The sequence below is a fragment of the Triticum dicoccoides genome, chromosome 5A, assembly GCF_002162155.2.
Source record: "Triticum dicoccoides isolate Atlit2015 ecotype Zavitan chromosome 5A, WEW_v2.0, whole genome shotgun sequence".
NCBI classification, from domain to species: domain Eukaryota; kingdom Viridiplantae; phylum Streptophyta; class Magnoliopsida; order Poales; family Poaceae; genus Triticum; species Triticum dicoccoides.
Genome location: NC_041388.1, coordinates 382,801,767 through 382,816,605, shown reverse-complemented (window position 1 = coordinate 382,816,605; position 14,839 = coordinate 382,801,767). Strand labels below are relative to the sequence as shown.

General features: G+C 45.4%; 1 protein-coding gene across 2 annotated transcripts; it reads right to left on the bottom strand.

The window, feature by feature from the left end:
* Positions 1-5,334: 5,334 nt before the first annotated feature.
* Positions 5,335-10,114, bottom strand: LOC119301644 (transcription initiation factor TFIID subunit 10-like). Of its 2 annotated transcripts, none has more exons than XM_037578641.1 (7): positions 9,789-10,114; positions 9,259-9,429; positions 9,122-9,186; positions 8,658-8,720; positions 8,458-8,515; positions 8,300-8,350; positions 5,335-5,666 (listed from the first exon to the last, which is right to left on the bottom strand). In XM_037578641.1, exons 2-7 carry the CDS (start codon positions 9,394-9,396, stop codon positions 5,586-5,588), a joined length of 456 nt encoding a protein of 151 aa, XP_037434538.1. In that variant the 5' UTR covers positions 9,397-9,429; positions 9,789-10,114; the 3' UTR covers positions 5,335-5,585. The 2 variants fall into 2 exon arrangements, with proteins under 2 accessions (XP_037434538.1, XP_037434537.1); XM_037578640.1 differs by having other exon boundaries at positions 9,259-9,464; positions 9,789-10,113.
* Between the last annotated feature and the right edge of the window lie 4,725 nt (positions 10,115-14,839).

The following is a 14,839-nucleotide window of genomic DNA, read 5'->3' as shown; positions in this document are numbered from 1 at the left end:
GTTCGGGGGGGCCAAAAAACTCTTCTTGTCCTCATCTTTCTCTCCAAAAAAAATTTCCTTCACATATTTTACAAAAGCTGGGGGGGCCATGGCCCCTGTAGTTTACAACATAGCTCCGCCACTGGACGACATACTAGCTATAAGATGGTAGTTGGTGGTGACATAACAAATTTCATGGAAACATAATACAATGTGATCTTGGTTTAAAGCCCTCGTTGAGGTAAACTAAACAATGAAGAAAAATAGCAAATTAGATTAAAGGTTTGGTAGATAAATCATACCAAAGACTTCCTACATGCATGCACACCTCAAACCCCATTAATTAGGATGTGGCCCTTTTAGCGGCGCGAGACGAAAATACTAATCTTGGCAATGCGGCCAGATTAGATTTACAAACACCCCCTGTTTGAATGTTCTTCTCAGACACTTGTTTGTGTAACAACTGTATTTGCATGTCTGCAAGTGTTCTCTTTTTCTTTAAAAGGTTGATTCATTCGGATAGGAATTGTGGCTTTACGTAAAGGGCTCTGCAAGACAGTAAAACCATAACCCTTTTAACTTTCGCGAGTTGTCGTTGATGAGAACCACCCACACCGGAAGGACTTCACAACAACACGGAATCATCATGAGGTACTCCCTCCATTCCATAATGTAGTGCTTCATCTATTCATATGCTTCAATTTTGACCGTAAATTCAACTACCAAGACCGATTGCGGCGGTAGCAAAAATTATATCAGTGAATTCGTATTCGAAAGAAGTTTTCAATTATATAATTTTGGCAAAAATTTGTTTTTGCCACTCTAAAATTTGCCAATTTTCCTTATGCCACTCTAGATTTTGACATTTCACTTTTGCCACTCTTAGTTTTTGACAATTTTCATAATTGCCATTTTCGTGGCAAAACCAAAATTTTCAGAGTGGCAATTGTGATACATTTCAAAAGCTGAGAGTGGCAAAAATGAAATAAAATTATTTTGCTTTTGCCATAGAATGGCAATTATGATAATTATCAAAAGCTATGAGTGGCAAAAGTGAAATGTCAAAATCTAGAATGGCATAAGAAAAATTGGCAAAAACTAGAGTGGCAAAAACAAAATTTTCCCTATAATTTTTTTCTTCCGCCGCAGTTGGTCTCGTTGGTTAAATTTATGGTCAAAATTGGACCTCGAAAAGTGCGGACCTACTATATTTTGGAATGGAGGGAGTATATATTTGTTCTGACGACCAAAGAGGTCATTCCTCATGTGGGCAGTAGTTTTGAGTAAAACAAATACCCCACACCTTACCAAGTGGTACGAACGCCCACATCTGGAAACAATTTGGATTACATTACATAGTCTACCATCATTTTTCTAGAAAAAAACATAAGGCCGGTGCTGGGATCAGCTATTAACTACGGAGTATTAAGAAAACTAATAGAGTAGCATTTCCCATGCCAAACAGCGTACGTACAGGCACCGAGCAAAAGTCAGCTGCGTCCGTACGCCAATAACGCATCGACAACAGTATAAAATTATATTATCGACGACGCGTCTAATAAACAAAACCAAATTAATCCCTATGATTGGGAGACATCATGATACACGCACCGATTGTGATGGCCGCGGCGGTTTTAGCTAACCATTTTCTTATAATTGAGAGAGCATCCATCACACTGGATGGTACTGCAGAGCACTGGCACGTACGTACAGAGACAATGTTTTTTTTCTCATCATTTGCAGTGGCGAACTCAGCAGAGAGAATATTTTATTAATTTCTCAAGTGTATAAGCAAGAATATTTCGGCACGCACGCCAAGTTTCAACGAGCCCTGGAATCGCTTTCTTCTTTCTCCCTTGTGCTAAACGAAAGTCCGGCGAAAACCTTCCCCTGATCGGCCAGAGATACTCGCCGCGGAAGATGCGGTGAGAAAACGTCGTCCGGCGCACAAAGTTGCTGCGGCGTCGACGACCTCTTTTCCCTGTTGATTTTGACCGTTTCGCCGACGACGACGACGGGACGTCGGGGAGGTATATAGTCGCAAAGTACGTGCTTAGTGGAGCCGGCGGCCATTACCGGCCAGGCTATGGATAGAGCTCGATCAATCTGCGTTGTTAATCTGGTGGCTCGTGGCGTAACGATTTATATTCCGTTGAGCTGAGGTTTCACACCCCGTTGTTCTTCGCCGGTACGGTTGGGTACGGTTGATCCAGCTAACGAGCACTTCTTGTCCATTATCATATTTTCTGATGTGATTTTTACAAAAGTATGCGCTCCCTCCAATCCATATTGATTGCCACTAGTTTAGGGAACCCTCCGCTAGGAGCTCTCGTCCATAGGAGTTGTAGGGGTATATAAACAGGAAGGGAAGATACTGGAAAATTAAATAGAGAAAAAAGTTTACGGGATTTTTAGTACGCTTCTGTCCGCATAGTTGGTACATCACATGTACTAGTGCAGACCTGATTATTGGCCATGCATGTGAAAACTTTCTCAAGTTGTTTTCCCCTTTAGAAATGAGAGGATCGGACAAGATCACTATCACTTTCTCCTCTTTTCTTTTTAGAGAACACTAGCTAGTATCACTTTCTCCAACGATACTAACCCAAGTAATACGCCGTGACAAATGTGTCACCAAAGTGTTGTAATCGCTGTCATTGACAGCTTTGCATAATTTCCACTATGCCAATCAAATCCAAGTCAACATGCATGAAAGTTGTAGCAAACATGCATAGTTTCCACTATGCCAATCGCTAGTAGCAAGCATGCGTGTCACAGAGTAGGACGCTTGCTTGTTATATATGGTGATTTCTTTTGGGTATATATGACGAATTCTTGTTGTGGTAAAAGTAAATCCTCATTCCACTCACAACAGGATGCATGTTCTCCCGTTGTGAGTTGAATGGCTCCCCAAGTGGTGAAAGGGGATGCATGCATGATGTGTCCTATTGTGGGACACAAGGGGTGAAATCTCTCGAGAAGACACCAGAGCCGGATAATAACCATACGATGTGGCTAGATATCAGTGGGACTTAACAAAGTCTCAGTCAAGTGACAAAACATATAAATAAAAAGAAAAAAAAACTTTTGCACAGATCTTCATGTAAGATCTCACGGATGTAGACTCAACTGAGACTTGTCAACTGAGATTTAGCAACCCGATAATCATAACACTTTGGAGGGCAAAAAGGAGGATCTAGAATGCAGGTGGAGGTGGCAGTACCGGTACTTCCACACCAAATGAAAGGCAACAACCACAACAAACACCAGATGAGAACACCCTGCGCTTTTCCCCGATGCCGGCCCCGGCCGGCACAAAAGGAGCCACGCCCACATTGACCTGGTCCGGTTCCCGGGCTTGAAAGAATGAAAGTGGCGCCGGAGAAAGGCGGGGATCATTGCTGGAAATCTTCTTTCCACAAAGGAATGTGGCCGGACCGCGAGCGATCCGCCTTCCCGCGCGCCGTGTTGTTTACTCCAAAGCGATCGAGCAAAGCGGCAACGACTTGGCCAAGCCGATGCATGGATCGTATCACAGGGTGGCTAGCTAAAGTGGCTGCGGATGTGGGTGTTTTCCTCTCCTTGTCTTGTCTCCGCATGGATCCATGGATCGGCGTCTGATTAGTTTCGGTTATTTGATTAGTTTCCGTCCTCTCATCATCATGCCGTCATGGATGTTAGAATAGTCGAGGTGTACGTGGATCCATCGAGGACAAGCAATCTCACACAGCACGAGCAACGGACGTCGATACTTGTTAACAAGATTCACCAACATGTGTTACATCCCTGAGGCATGATTATAAGCGCACCTCTCCATATAGCAAATCACATGATCCACGGACGCCCGGACCGTCCCTCTCATGATCTCTATCTCAACCTGTAACTTATGATGTCTAGTCTATTTTGCCTACTCGCAGTGACCTTGTATAATAGTTCTAAATTACACGTTTCCGACTCAAACAGCTAACCCTCCGTTAATTACATGTCCAACTACAGCACAACTTGTACACATAAATTTGACATATATTTTAACAATGGCTTGATTAGCACGCGGACAAGGAAAGTGCTCGCATGCAGAGGCTGCTGCACCTTCATGCATGACTTCATGGCATAAGGCCATGTCATCATCTCTTGCCAAGTGATGAATATGACAGTAAAGTCAAAAGCTCTTAATCCACTTGCTAGCCTCTTGTTGAATACAATACTGTTAGATGGTCAGTGTTCATGCATGCATCTTAATCAGGGTAATTTCTTAAGAGGTTAACCATGAGGATCTAAGTGTTTTAACTCATTCCGACGTGACACTTGAGGTTAAACCAACTGATCTTTTTTCCTTCTGACCTCGCAAAGCTACAAAACATGACATGGCTCCTTTTGTTTTGTTGTGTCAAATCATGACGTGATTAGTGAATTTGTTTTGTATTCAAACAATTATAATACCTTATATAGTACACGTAAGTTACCATGTTATTGATGTCTTAAATGATATCATTGCGCCGGCCATCTTTTGTTAAGTCTCCTCTGTATCATCAGATGCAGAAATACCCGCGATTAAGTCAAGAATTTATCTACTTTTTTAAGTCCACACAAGCGATAACATCAATGACTTGATTCAGTAGAAATTGTAAATGAAACCGGGGCGTGACCAGCATATAAAATATGTTGGCTTTGTAATAATGCATGATAGTTGGCTGGTGGCCTAATTATGATATTAGGGCTGGTCGCTTTCAAAAATCCAGCTGCACTGAAAACACTAGTACTATTTTTTCTGAATATATGAATAGGATAATTTTACTTGTTGAAACAGTAAGAAATTTGCTTCCTGCTTGACGAATTAACAACTCAAGGTCAACCATGTATGAACGATTGATAGAAGTATGAGGCGACCTTTGAAGTGTTGGAGGTGCTGTTGTATGGACAAACTGACAAATCAAGTGTACGTCCAATAGCTTAGCCATGACAAGTACACACTAATCAATCATTCAATGATTGATGAATAAGAACTATATAAACTTGGAAACCCTCCAAAAAAGCCGGTGCTTGGATTGTATCCTTGCAGCGATAATTTTCATTTAAACGCACGCAATTTGTTTTACAATTAGACAGTCTTTGTCATGGCAATATGGAGGTGACAGTTGATGCAATAGTTGCTTCTGGATAAGAAGTCAACAACAAAATATGCCTTGTTCCTTTCAGTGTGTTGCCATATTTTATTGATGCTTTTCATGGAGCGTTGTATCTCGAAATTCAGATGGCATCCTGAATATGACTTCTTTTATAGGACACAGTATGCAATTTTGACTTATGTTCTTGCAATTAGATGCTGAAGACAAGCTAGGTCTATCTGATCTCCAGTTTCCATGGGTGCCATACTAGCCAACCATCAGGAATCAAACTTACCTGCTACACAAAGCCAATTTCATGTAATCGACAGTTTCAAGATGCAATCAAATCCAACATAGGTGGTGACTTGGAGAACATGATCAGCAATACTATACATACGCATCAAAATGGTGGCAACCACACACTGCTGGTCCATAATACACGATGGCTGCAACGGTACATAAAGTTGTAAGGGCATGTCCTGGTACGGGAAGTGATTGATTCTACTCCTCTCTTGTTGAAGGGCCCATCCCTGCTGATGGGCTGTCCGCAAAATACTCCGGATGTTTTAGGTTAACACCATGCTGCAAGAAATTTGTACAAAAGCATAAAATCAAAAGAAAATGAAGCATATGCTCGCACGTACACAGAAACTCTAGGCTTGGTCGTTGGGGAAATAACACCCAGGGCAAACAAAGTGCGGGTGAGATTTTTTCTGGTCATTCAATAACCTAGGGGGAGAAAACCACATCGAAGATCCATTCCCTGTCATCGTTTGGCAGAGGGGGGAGACCCCTACTCCGTACTACAGCGAATACTTCGCCAAAAAAATTAAGAAAAAAAGAGAAGGTGCCATGAACTGGGGCAGCTCGCCCTCAACAACTGGCAAAGCGTCAGCATGCGAGGAGCCTGCTTCAGCATCTCCAACAAGATGGCGCGGCTCGCCGTCGCCATGTTCGAGCTCGTTGTAGTCTACTGCATTGTTGCTGCTCTGGCGAAACCTCCCTCACATTCTCTGGTTCATCGCCGGATCTGGAACACCTCATCACGGAAAATTTGTCGGGGAAGACATCGGAAGTGGAACCCTCCCGTGGAACAACACTGAAGACGTGGTGGAGGTCAATTAAGAGAGAAGCAGACACATGTACACAGAACAGCAGCGGCGGCGCCGGCACTAGAGAGAGGGAAACTAAGCAGACTCATGTGGAAGGGAAGGTGGAGGCGTCCGACTCGGGCAAAAGACGAGGAATTTTTGCCGGATGTACCGAGACGTGGGAATCTTCCCTGGGATATGACGCGGACTGGGCCGGGGAAAACCCCATCTAGTTGGCCACCAGATGGCCATATAGATTTCCAGGGTTAATGTGTCTCGTGGGTTTTTTTGTGCCCAGGGATAAAGTCTGGGATCCCAGAGGGATCCCGTGCAATCAAATGAGGCCTAAAGGTGTTAGGCACTTGGTGGGGGTTGGGGTGGCACCTAGAGGCTAGAGTCTCCTCACCTACTAGTCGGCTACCTACGTAGGCTGAACATGTGAGGTGAGAGTGTGTTCCACTAGTCGGACATCTTTTAGAACAGTGCTCTGTGGTGCACATTTCTCAGTAGCACAGGCTGGTGCACCACCTTGTTCTTTGTACAGACAACAGTTGCAAACATATGATACATGAATGCGGTGGATTTTAGCATGGTATGCGTCAGTGATAACCACCAAATAACTGGGGTTTTAGCCTAAACAGGTCATGTTTGTGACAAAGTATGAGTATATTGATGACCTGTATCGGTATGGTATTTTAGTATTTGCGAGTCATAAATGCCTTTTCTTTAAAATGTATCAGATCACCAGACTAGGGTGCTGTTTGTGGACTAGTGGGTCAGCTAAGCCGAAACAGGATAAAGATTTTAAGAGCCTAAATGCTTGGTAGCATTCACTAACAATGATGAGCTGCTGGCAGCAGGCGTTGTTGAGAGAGAGAATAACAATGAATTTCTCCAATCAGAGGCATGTTGCACTTGCAACAGCATGTCTGGTGGAAATTAGAGTTTTTAATATCAAGCTAAAATTTTCAGGAGGATGTCTGACAAGTGGCTGGAAGATATTTCCATGTCTAACATCTTGAGCAGGCATGAGCAGAATGCCCTGTTATGTGAGGTTTGGGTTGAAGGTATATTGATAACCTGAAGATTACCTGACTACTTGCATGCAACTGAACATAACTAGAACTTGATTACCAAAGAACTAGCAAGCCACGAAGGTGTGCACAGAAGATATACTTTGGCGAATATATGCTTGTAGAAAATTGGATAATACCATTTTAAGTTTGCAACTTCGTCCGACAAATGAGCAATTGCTTGAAAATAATGGTTTGGCGGGTTTTCATAAGCATGAGCATTCTCACTAAAGATGATAAGAAAATGGTGGTTAGATTAGACATGTGTAGACTGCTTTTTCTGCTCATGTCATCTTTAGTGATTGCGCCATTCCCCGTGTTACTTGGGAGATGGACATGATTTAAACCTTTGTAGTATCACTCAGATTCCCTTTCTTTTAACTGCTTTTCTAATTAGGGCGGAAATAAACAATTGAGTCCATCTGTTCAGGACAGAGAACATGATATATATATTTATTGTTATCTCTTCATACCCTTGTATGCTTTGGCTGCTTTGGAGCATGTGCAATATCCATAATAGTAGATGTCTGTGTGGTTCGTTCTTTCTACATATACAGACCCTATAACTCAATGTTAAGGAGCTGCCACCAGTATGGCCTCCAAAACATGGTTAGAAGGCAAAACTGTAGGAAATCGTTTGTCAATTAGACATGTAAGTGTCAGGAGCTTAAATGCCGATTTCATGTAAGGTGCCTTTGTACTGGTATGCTGGTAAGATGTTCCTAGCTGCCACCGATTGGTCAGTTTGTTAGTATGAACTTTGGTGAGCTGTGAGAAGCTTGGCACATGTAAAACTGAATCCATATGAATTTGGTTTTGCCTCTTAGAAAAAACCCGCATCAAGCAATCCGCTTGGTCTACAAGGATCAACTAAAGCCTTTCAACGGATTTATCAGTGCAGGGATTCAACTAAGAATGTAACTGGCTGAGTGTTATTCTGCGTTCAAACAAAATAATGTGGGCTTCAAACATGAGAAATAAAGAAGTAAATGGTGTGCTGTTTCATATAAAAATAAAACAAAAACTCAGATGTAATAGAAAAATGGTTTACCTCACGCAGGGCTTTTGAAAGATCATCCATTGTCAATACAAGACGTCTATCCTGAAGTACAATAAAGCATGTCATCAGTAAGCCATAAGAAGTAAGAATGGCATGCCAGGTTTCATGGTAGAAGTAACATGGAATTTTTAATTAAGAAGTAAATTCACCTTCGGTTGTTTGCTCTTGTTGTCTTTGATAGGTGCTGCAACCCTGGTTTTGCAATGCCTAATTCAAGGGAAAGGATAGTGCAATATCAAATTGGTGTGAAAGATATACTACAATTGCTATATGTTATGTCATGCTGACACCAATAGACGAATTGCATTGAGGTGAAAAAACAAACTAGTGCAGTTGTGGGTTCACGTACTGAAGGGAGTCACTCGCGACGTCTGAAATGAACTTTTGAGTAGCTACAGCAACCAACCTTGTACTGCATACCACAAAATTAGGAAAGAAAACAAAAAAAACATGTCATTCATGTGGACAAATAATCACCTGAGTTGAAGATTTCTCTCAGACTATGCTTAGCAATTTCTTTCAGACTAAAACAACAACGTGCTAAAAAACCTCTATGTGGCTCCATATATCACTATGCTTAGCAAACTTCAGTTTGAGATTACCGAAAAAGGCTTTCGCCCCGCTTTATAAATAAAGCAAACCGCCACAGAGCACCCAAACATGAACCCACAACTGATTCAGCATGGTACCCAAACATGTTATAAATAAAGCAAACCACCACAGAGCACCCAAACAAAGGGGGTCTCAGCGTAACTACCGATTCAGACATGAAGTCTTCTCGGGAGAGGAATTGGAGGTGTAAGGAATACTCACAGGCGTAGGTCAGGGCAGTGGAAGCCGCTGCGGCCGAGGTAGTGCTCCACGAGCTCGTCCGGAATCTGCCACGCCACCGAGTCAAACACGGAACTCAGCATAACAAAAGGGGATTAGAGCAGGCAGCGGCGGCGTACCATGGGGTTGTAGTCCATGAGGGAGGAGAGGAACTCAGTGAGTACGGCCTCGTCATCGTGCCGCCCGTCGCTGCTGCCCGCTCCCATGCCCGGAGCCATCCCTCCGCCTGCGCCGCCGGGGTTGTTGCTTCCCATCATCCTCCCGTCCGCTTCCTTGCTGCTATGCTGGGTCTGAGTGGTGGAGAGGAGTGACGACAGTGGCAGATCTAGAATTTGAAAACAGGGGATTTTCCTAAAAAACATTGACAATAAATATGACATGTGGACGTTCTAACTAACTACCAATACCACATAGAAATAGATCAATATGGTCTTACAAGCATACTAAAATTCTCAATTGAGTCTCAGTTTTGCACCAAAGAAGGCTTATAAACGTTCTAACTAATTTACTTTCTATCAATCATAAATTCATACAATGACATAACTGAACACAAATTACGTACTGGATGGTGGGTAGCACAGGGAAGAGCAAACCCTAAATCCAAAATTGGGGAATGGCCGAATGGGCAGTGGACGAGCTGAACTGGTACCTCAAATCAATAAGGATGGTTGCTGGCTTGCTGCTGCCTGCCGGCCGAGAGCCGGTGTGCGGAGTGGGCGGCGTGCGCCGGCTTGCAGGGGCGCCTGGCGGCCAGAGGCAGGGGCACGGCCCGCACAGTTGCGGTGGCACGGCTGCTGCCGAGCCCCAAACGCCGAGCGGGCGGGACGGAGAGGCTGCGGCTCTGGGCGTCCGGCGAGCGGGGAGACGGGAGGTCGGGATGGGAAGCGAGCGGCTGGCTCGATGTGTCTCGGCGGTAGGGGCTAGCTGCGGTGAGTTTTTTCTCGGCCTATGCAGGAACGAGGGCATCTCCAGCCGTTGCCCCCCGGGAGCCCCTAGAATCGCAGTTTGGGGTGAGCCGGCGTAAAAATTGGGTCTGGGACGAGTTGGTCCTCAGCTGCCGGTCCCAGGGCCGCTCCAGGCACATTTTAAAATAAAAGAAGTTCGGCGAAGTTCGCCTTAAACACGATAAAATTCGGCCAAACATGATAAATTTCAGCTAAACACGATAAATTTCGGCACATTTCGGCGAAGTTCGCGGATTTTTATTACATAGCACATATACATAAACTAATCTAAAGGAAAAACTGGTTGAAGTCGCCACCGTCGTCGTCGTCGGCCTTCTCCTCCTTGACGCGGACGCCCCTGCTGGACCCCTGCCCGGCGTCGCCATGGCGGACTGGTGGCGGCGCATCGTCGTCGTCGTCGTCACTGTCGCAGATGACGACGACTCCGCCTTCGTCGCGGCCGCGTCGATGCTCCATGAAGCGAAGCAGGGCGGCGCGCTGGCGCTCCTTCGCCTTCTCTAGGCGCTCCTTCTCCATCGCTATGGAGTCCCTGCGCGCCCATTCCAGGGCCGCGTCGTCTTCGTCGAGCTCCGTCGTCACCGGCGCGGCCGGCTCCTTCTTCACCGACGCGAGCCCCGGCTCCGTCTTCACCGGCGCGAGCCCCGGCTCCGTCTTTGGCTTGACGAAGCGCGGAGGAGGAGCCGACGAGTAGGCGCGCCGGCCGCCCTCGTTGATAACGATGCCGACGTTGCGAGTGCGCCGGCCGAGCGGCGTCTCCGCCGCGGGCGAGGCCTTGACGCCGAGCAGGGCCGGAGTGCCGGAGGAGTGCGATGAAGATCGGGAGGAGGAAGAAGAGGAGGAGGACCCGAACCTCCTTGGCGCCCATGGCCCGGCGCGTCGCTGCTGCGCCGGGGCGGCCGCCCTCGCCGGGTACGCCAACGGCGGGTCGTTGCCGCCCTCGAGGTACGTCAGCACGCCCTCAAGTGTGCGGCCAGGGACGCCCCACCATAGGTGGCGCCCCTCGCTGTTTTGCCGGCCGCCGACTACCGGCGCGCCGTTGGTGGACGCCAAGCGCTGCTGCTGGCGGCGCTCGAAATATGCCGCCCAAGCCGCGTGGTTGTCGGCCGCGTACTGGGGAGGGGAGAGTTGGGCGTCGGTGAGGGAGGCGCGCACGACCTTGACTTCCTCGGCGAAGTACTTCGGCTTCGCCACGACGTCGGGCAACGGGGGAATGGGCACTCCCTCGGCGCTGAGCCTCCACCCCGTCGGCCCGCGCGCATGTCCGGTGGCGCCGGGATGTTCGCCTGGAACAGGAGCCAGGACTCCTGTTCGCGGAGCGAACGGCGGCCGAAGCCGTTGGCCGCCGCCTCGTCTCCGGGGTAGCGTTCCGCCATGGCGACGGGCTCGGGAGAGATAGAGAGATAGAGGGAGGGGCTGGGCGGCGGCGAGGGGCGGGGCTGGTGTGGACACAGGCGAGTGCAGGCCACCGGCTATATAGCCGCGCCGCACCCGTGTGTACGCGTGCGAGGGAGGGGAGGCGTCGGCGCGTCGTCCCGTGACGCGCCGCCCGTGAAGGAATCAATGGCAAGGCTGACCGGATGCAGCCTTGCCATTGATTCCCCGCGGGAACCGAGGCCGTTGGGGGAAAACGAGGCGCCGTGTCGCTGACGCGGCGGGCCCGCGGCTATTTCGCGCTAAAACAGTTCGCCCCGGCGCTGCCGGGCGCCCCCAGCACGCCGGGTTTGGTCTGAGTCTGCCGACGCTGTTTTCGGCCCAGGCCGGCGAAAATCGGGCTCTTGGGGGCGCGACTGGGCCATTTTTTTGGCGCCAGCGTGAAAAAAACGCTTGGGGAGGCCTTCCTGGGGCGCGACCGGAGATGCCCTGACTATTGTCTTTAATATACTCCCTTCGTTTTTAAATATTTGTCTTTCTAGATATTTTAATAAATGACTATATACGGAGCAAAATGGGTGAATCTATACTCTAAATATGTCTACATGCATCTGTATGTTGTGTCCATTTAAAATGCCTAGAAAGATAAATATTTAGCAAAAGGAAGTAAATGATAACAACCAGACAAATTTATAAAAATACATTGGATATTGTATAGTTTTATCATACGGATCTGTTAAAAATCAGTCAACCGAGACTTTGGGAAGTCTTAGTCGACCTGCCAGTCGTCCGATCTATGTTCGCGGGAAGATTCGCGTTGGGGCGCTTTGTCCCTCTTTTTGCCCGTGTAAGGCGCGGGCCGGCCCGTTTCATTTTGTTTGTCGCAGCGTGGCCGCGCGTGAGCGTTTATGCGGGGCAGGCTTTTTTGTTTGTTTGTTTTAACTTGTTTTTTTTATCGGGCCGCTGGGAGGGAAGGGAAGCAGGCACCGTGATAATTAAGGGGGCGTTTGGTTGCAACGGCGGTTATGAATGGGTTGGGATCGTTCAGAAAATAGACATGTTTGGTTATAAAGCACATGAATGATTCGAGCCAAAAAAAGAGAATATGCCATGAAGATGCTGAACCGTTCCACCCAATCAAATCGGTCGAATCAAATGGCCACCCTTTGCATGCATGACTATGTGAGCATGACTGGTGGTCCCGTCCTAAATAATTAGCTCACCACTTATATTCAGCCAAACACATGAATTGAATGGTTCAATCCTAAAAATTGAACGGTCCCAACCCATTCATACGACACCTTCAACCAAACGCATCCTTAAGGGGAAGATGCCACCGTGGTAAATATGAGGAGGGGAGGGGTCAGTTAACTGCAGTCATTTCATCTCTCTCCATTCTCCCTCTCCCCAAATCCAAAGTGCTCGTTGCTCCTGCAGTTGTTCCCTGACGGACAGATCCGAGCGCTCCTGCAGGGATGGCCGATGCTGCTAGCCAGGTGAGTCATCCACAAGCTTGCTTGCTTTTTTTTCATGGCACATCATAGATCTGATTGGGCTTGTATGGGTTCCAGGTTTTTTTGTTTTGTATCAAGTACTATTGGTTTAGTAGTTTCAAGTAAGAGAATTGCCCCCCCAGTGTGTAGCTCTTTTTTTATTAGATTTTATAATTTTTTTGTGTTCGTGTGTATTAAGATGTATGCTGAATATTTAGTGGTATATATAGGTTTGCATGTATCCATATAATGTAGATTCGTTTTTCTTCATGGACATATGTTTGATTACAGTAATCTAGAGTTACTAAAACTATGTTTTTTCATGGACAAAGGTGTTGGATGGTTACTGAAACTATTTTTTTCTACTAGGAGTTTTTTTTTTGTTACTAAATCTTTTTTGTGTCTCAGTAGAAGTTGAAATCATGCCCATGGAAAGTAGAGCATGATGAATCTTTTTCAGTGGACCCATTTTTTTACCAGCAGTGTATGTGGCGTCTCGTTTCTCAGATTTTTTTAATCCCAACCCATTTACTTGTGTGGCACTTGTTTTTTTTATTTATTTTTTCAATTTGTTTTTGGTAAGTTTCTTCTTAGGAGGTTACTCCCTCCTTTCTGGTTTATAAGGCTCAATTCAATCTCACCAACCAAGGTAGATGATAAGTGGTGGAATATTTTTTGTAGTTTGCAAAAGCACCCAATTAATGCTCTTGTTTTCCTCAAAAAATTATGTTTACGAATGCATTAATTGCAATGCATGCATGCATAAAGTGCATGCATTGGTCAGTTTTCTCTTAACACTTGCATGCAATGATTTAATGCACCTTGAAGTCTGAACATGTGATGGGGAACAACTAAATTGAGCCTTATAAAATGGAAAAACTAAAATTTTGAGATAAGCCCTATAAACCGGAAAGGAGGGAGTATATCGAGTTAAGATTTTTTTTATAGAATTAGTAGTAAAGCCAAGTAGCTATAATAGATTTTTTTTCCTAGAACTAGTAGCACCACCATTTTCTATGCTTGTAGGTACTTTTCTAGAGAAGTTTGTTCTTTTTTTAGGGTTTTTTTAGCTGAGAATATTCTGGTCTAGCATTCAGCAAAAGTACTAGTCAACACTTTTATTAATTCATGCTATGACTTTTTATTTTCTGAACACTTTAGTGGAACAGTGCACTTTTCCTAGCATGATAGCAAAAATTAATCTAGTCATGTGTCAAGGGGAACAGTGCACTTTTGTTTCTATGTCAATCCTGAAACTGGGATTTACTGCATTAACGAAACTGTTAGTTCTGAAATTTGTTTTAAATTTTGTTTTTATTAGTTTAACTATAACTTAAACCTTTTTTAAAATCTATTAAATATGGAAAGGGTTTTACTTTTTGTTGCTAGTTTTAATCTGAAATTGCTTTTTAATTTTTCTTTTTGTTAAACTTTTTTGTGGCGCACAGAAAATCCCCAAGAAAGTTGTTGTTGCTGTGCCATTTGAGGAACAGGGTGTTGTGGGTGTTTATGTTGATGGTGGGAAATTCAGAAAAATCCCATACCACACTTGACACTTCTGATTACGGTCGCATTGTGTTGGACAGCAAGAAGTGGAAGGAGTTCGCAGCTAGCAGAGGCCTTGCGGTCAATTCAGCAATTCTCATTGGCTTCAAGGAGAGCATGACCGGCGGTGTTGATGTCTTGCTCGGGATCAAGATTCTAGGCTAGGCACTCTTTGACCAGAGGAACGAAAGACAGTACATCTATGATATGTCAAGACCCGACGAACCTTTTTTTACGCTATGTTAAACTCTTTGTTAGTTAACTCGTATCTCAAGAACCGTCGTTATGTGTTGATATTTAATGCCACTCTATGTTTGTTATGCTTT

Excerpts from the sequence above, each read along its gene's own strand:
- LOC119301644 (XM_037578641.1), bottom strand. The coding sequence starts at position 9,396 with ATGATGGGAAGCAACAACCCCGGCGGCGCAGGCGGAGGGATGGCTCCG. Across the intron at positions 9,187-9,258 it reads TCATGGACTACAACCCCATG|ATTCCGGACGAGCTCGTGGA; the intron begins GTACGCCGCCGC and ends GTGGCGTGGCAG. Across the intron at positions 8,516-8,657 it reads GTCGCGAGTGACTCCCTTCA|GCATTGCAAAACCAGGGTTG; the intron begins GTACGTGAACCC and ends CCCTTGAATTAG.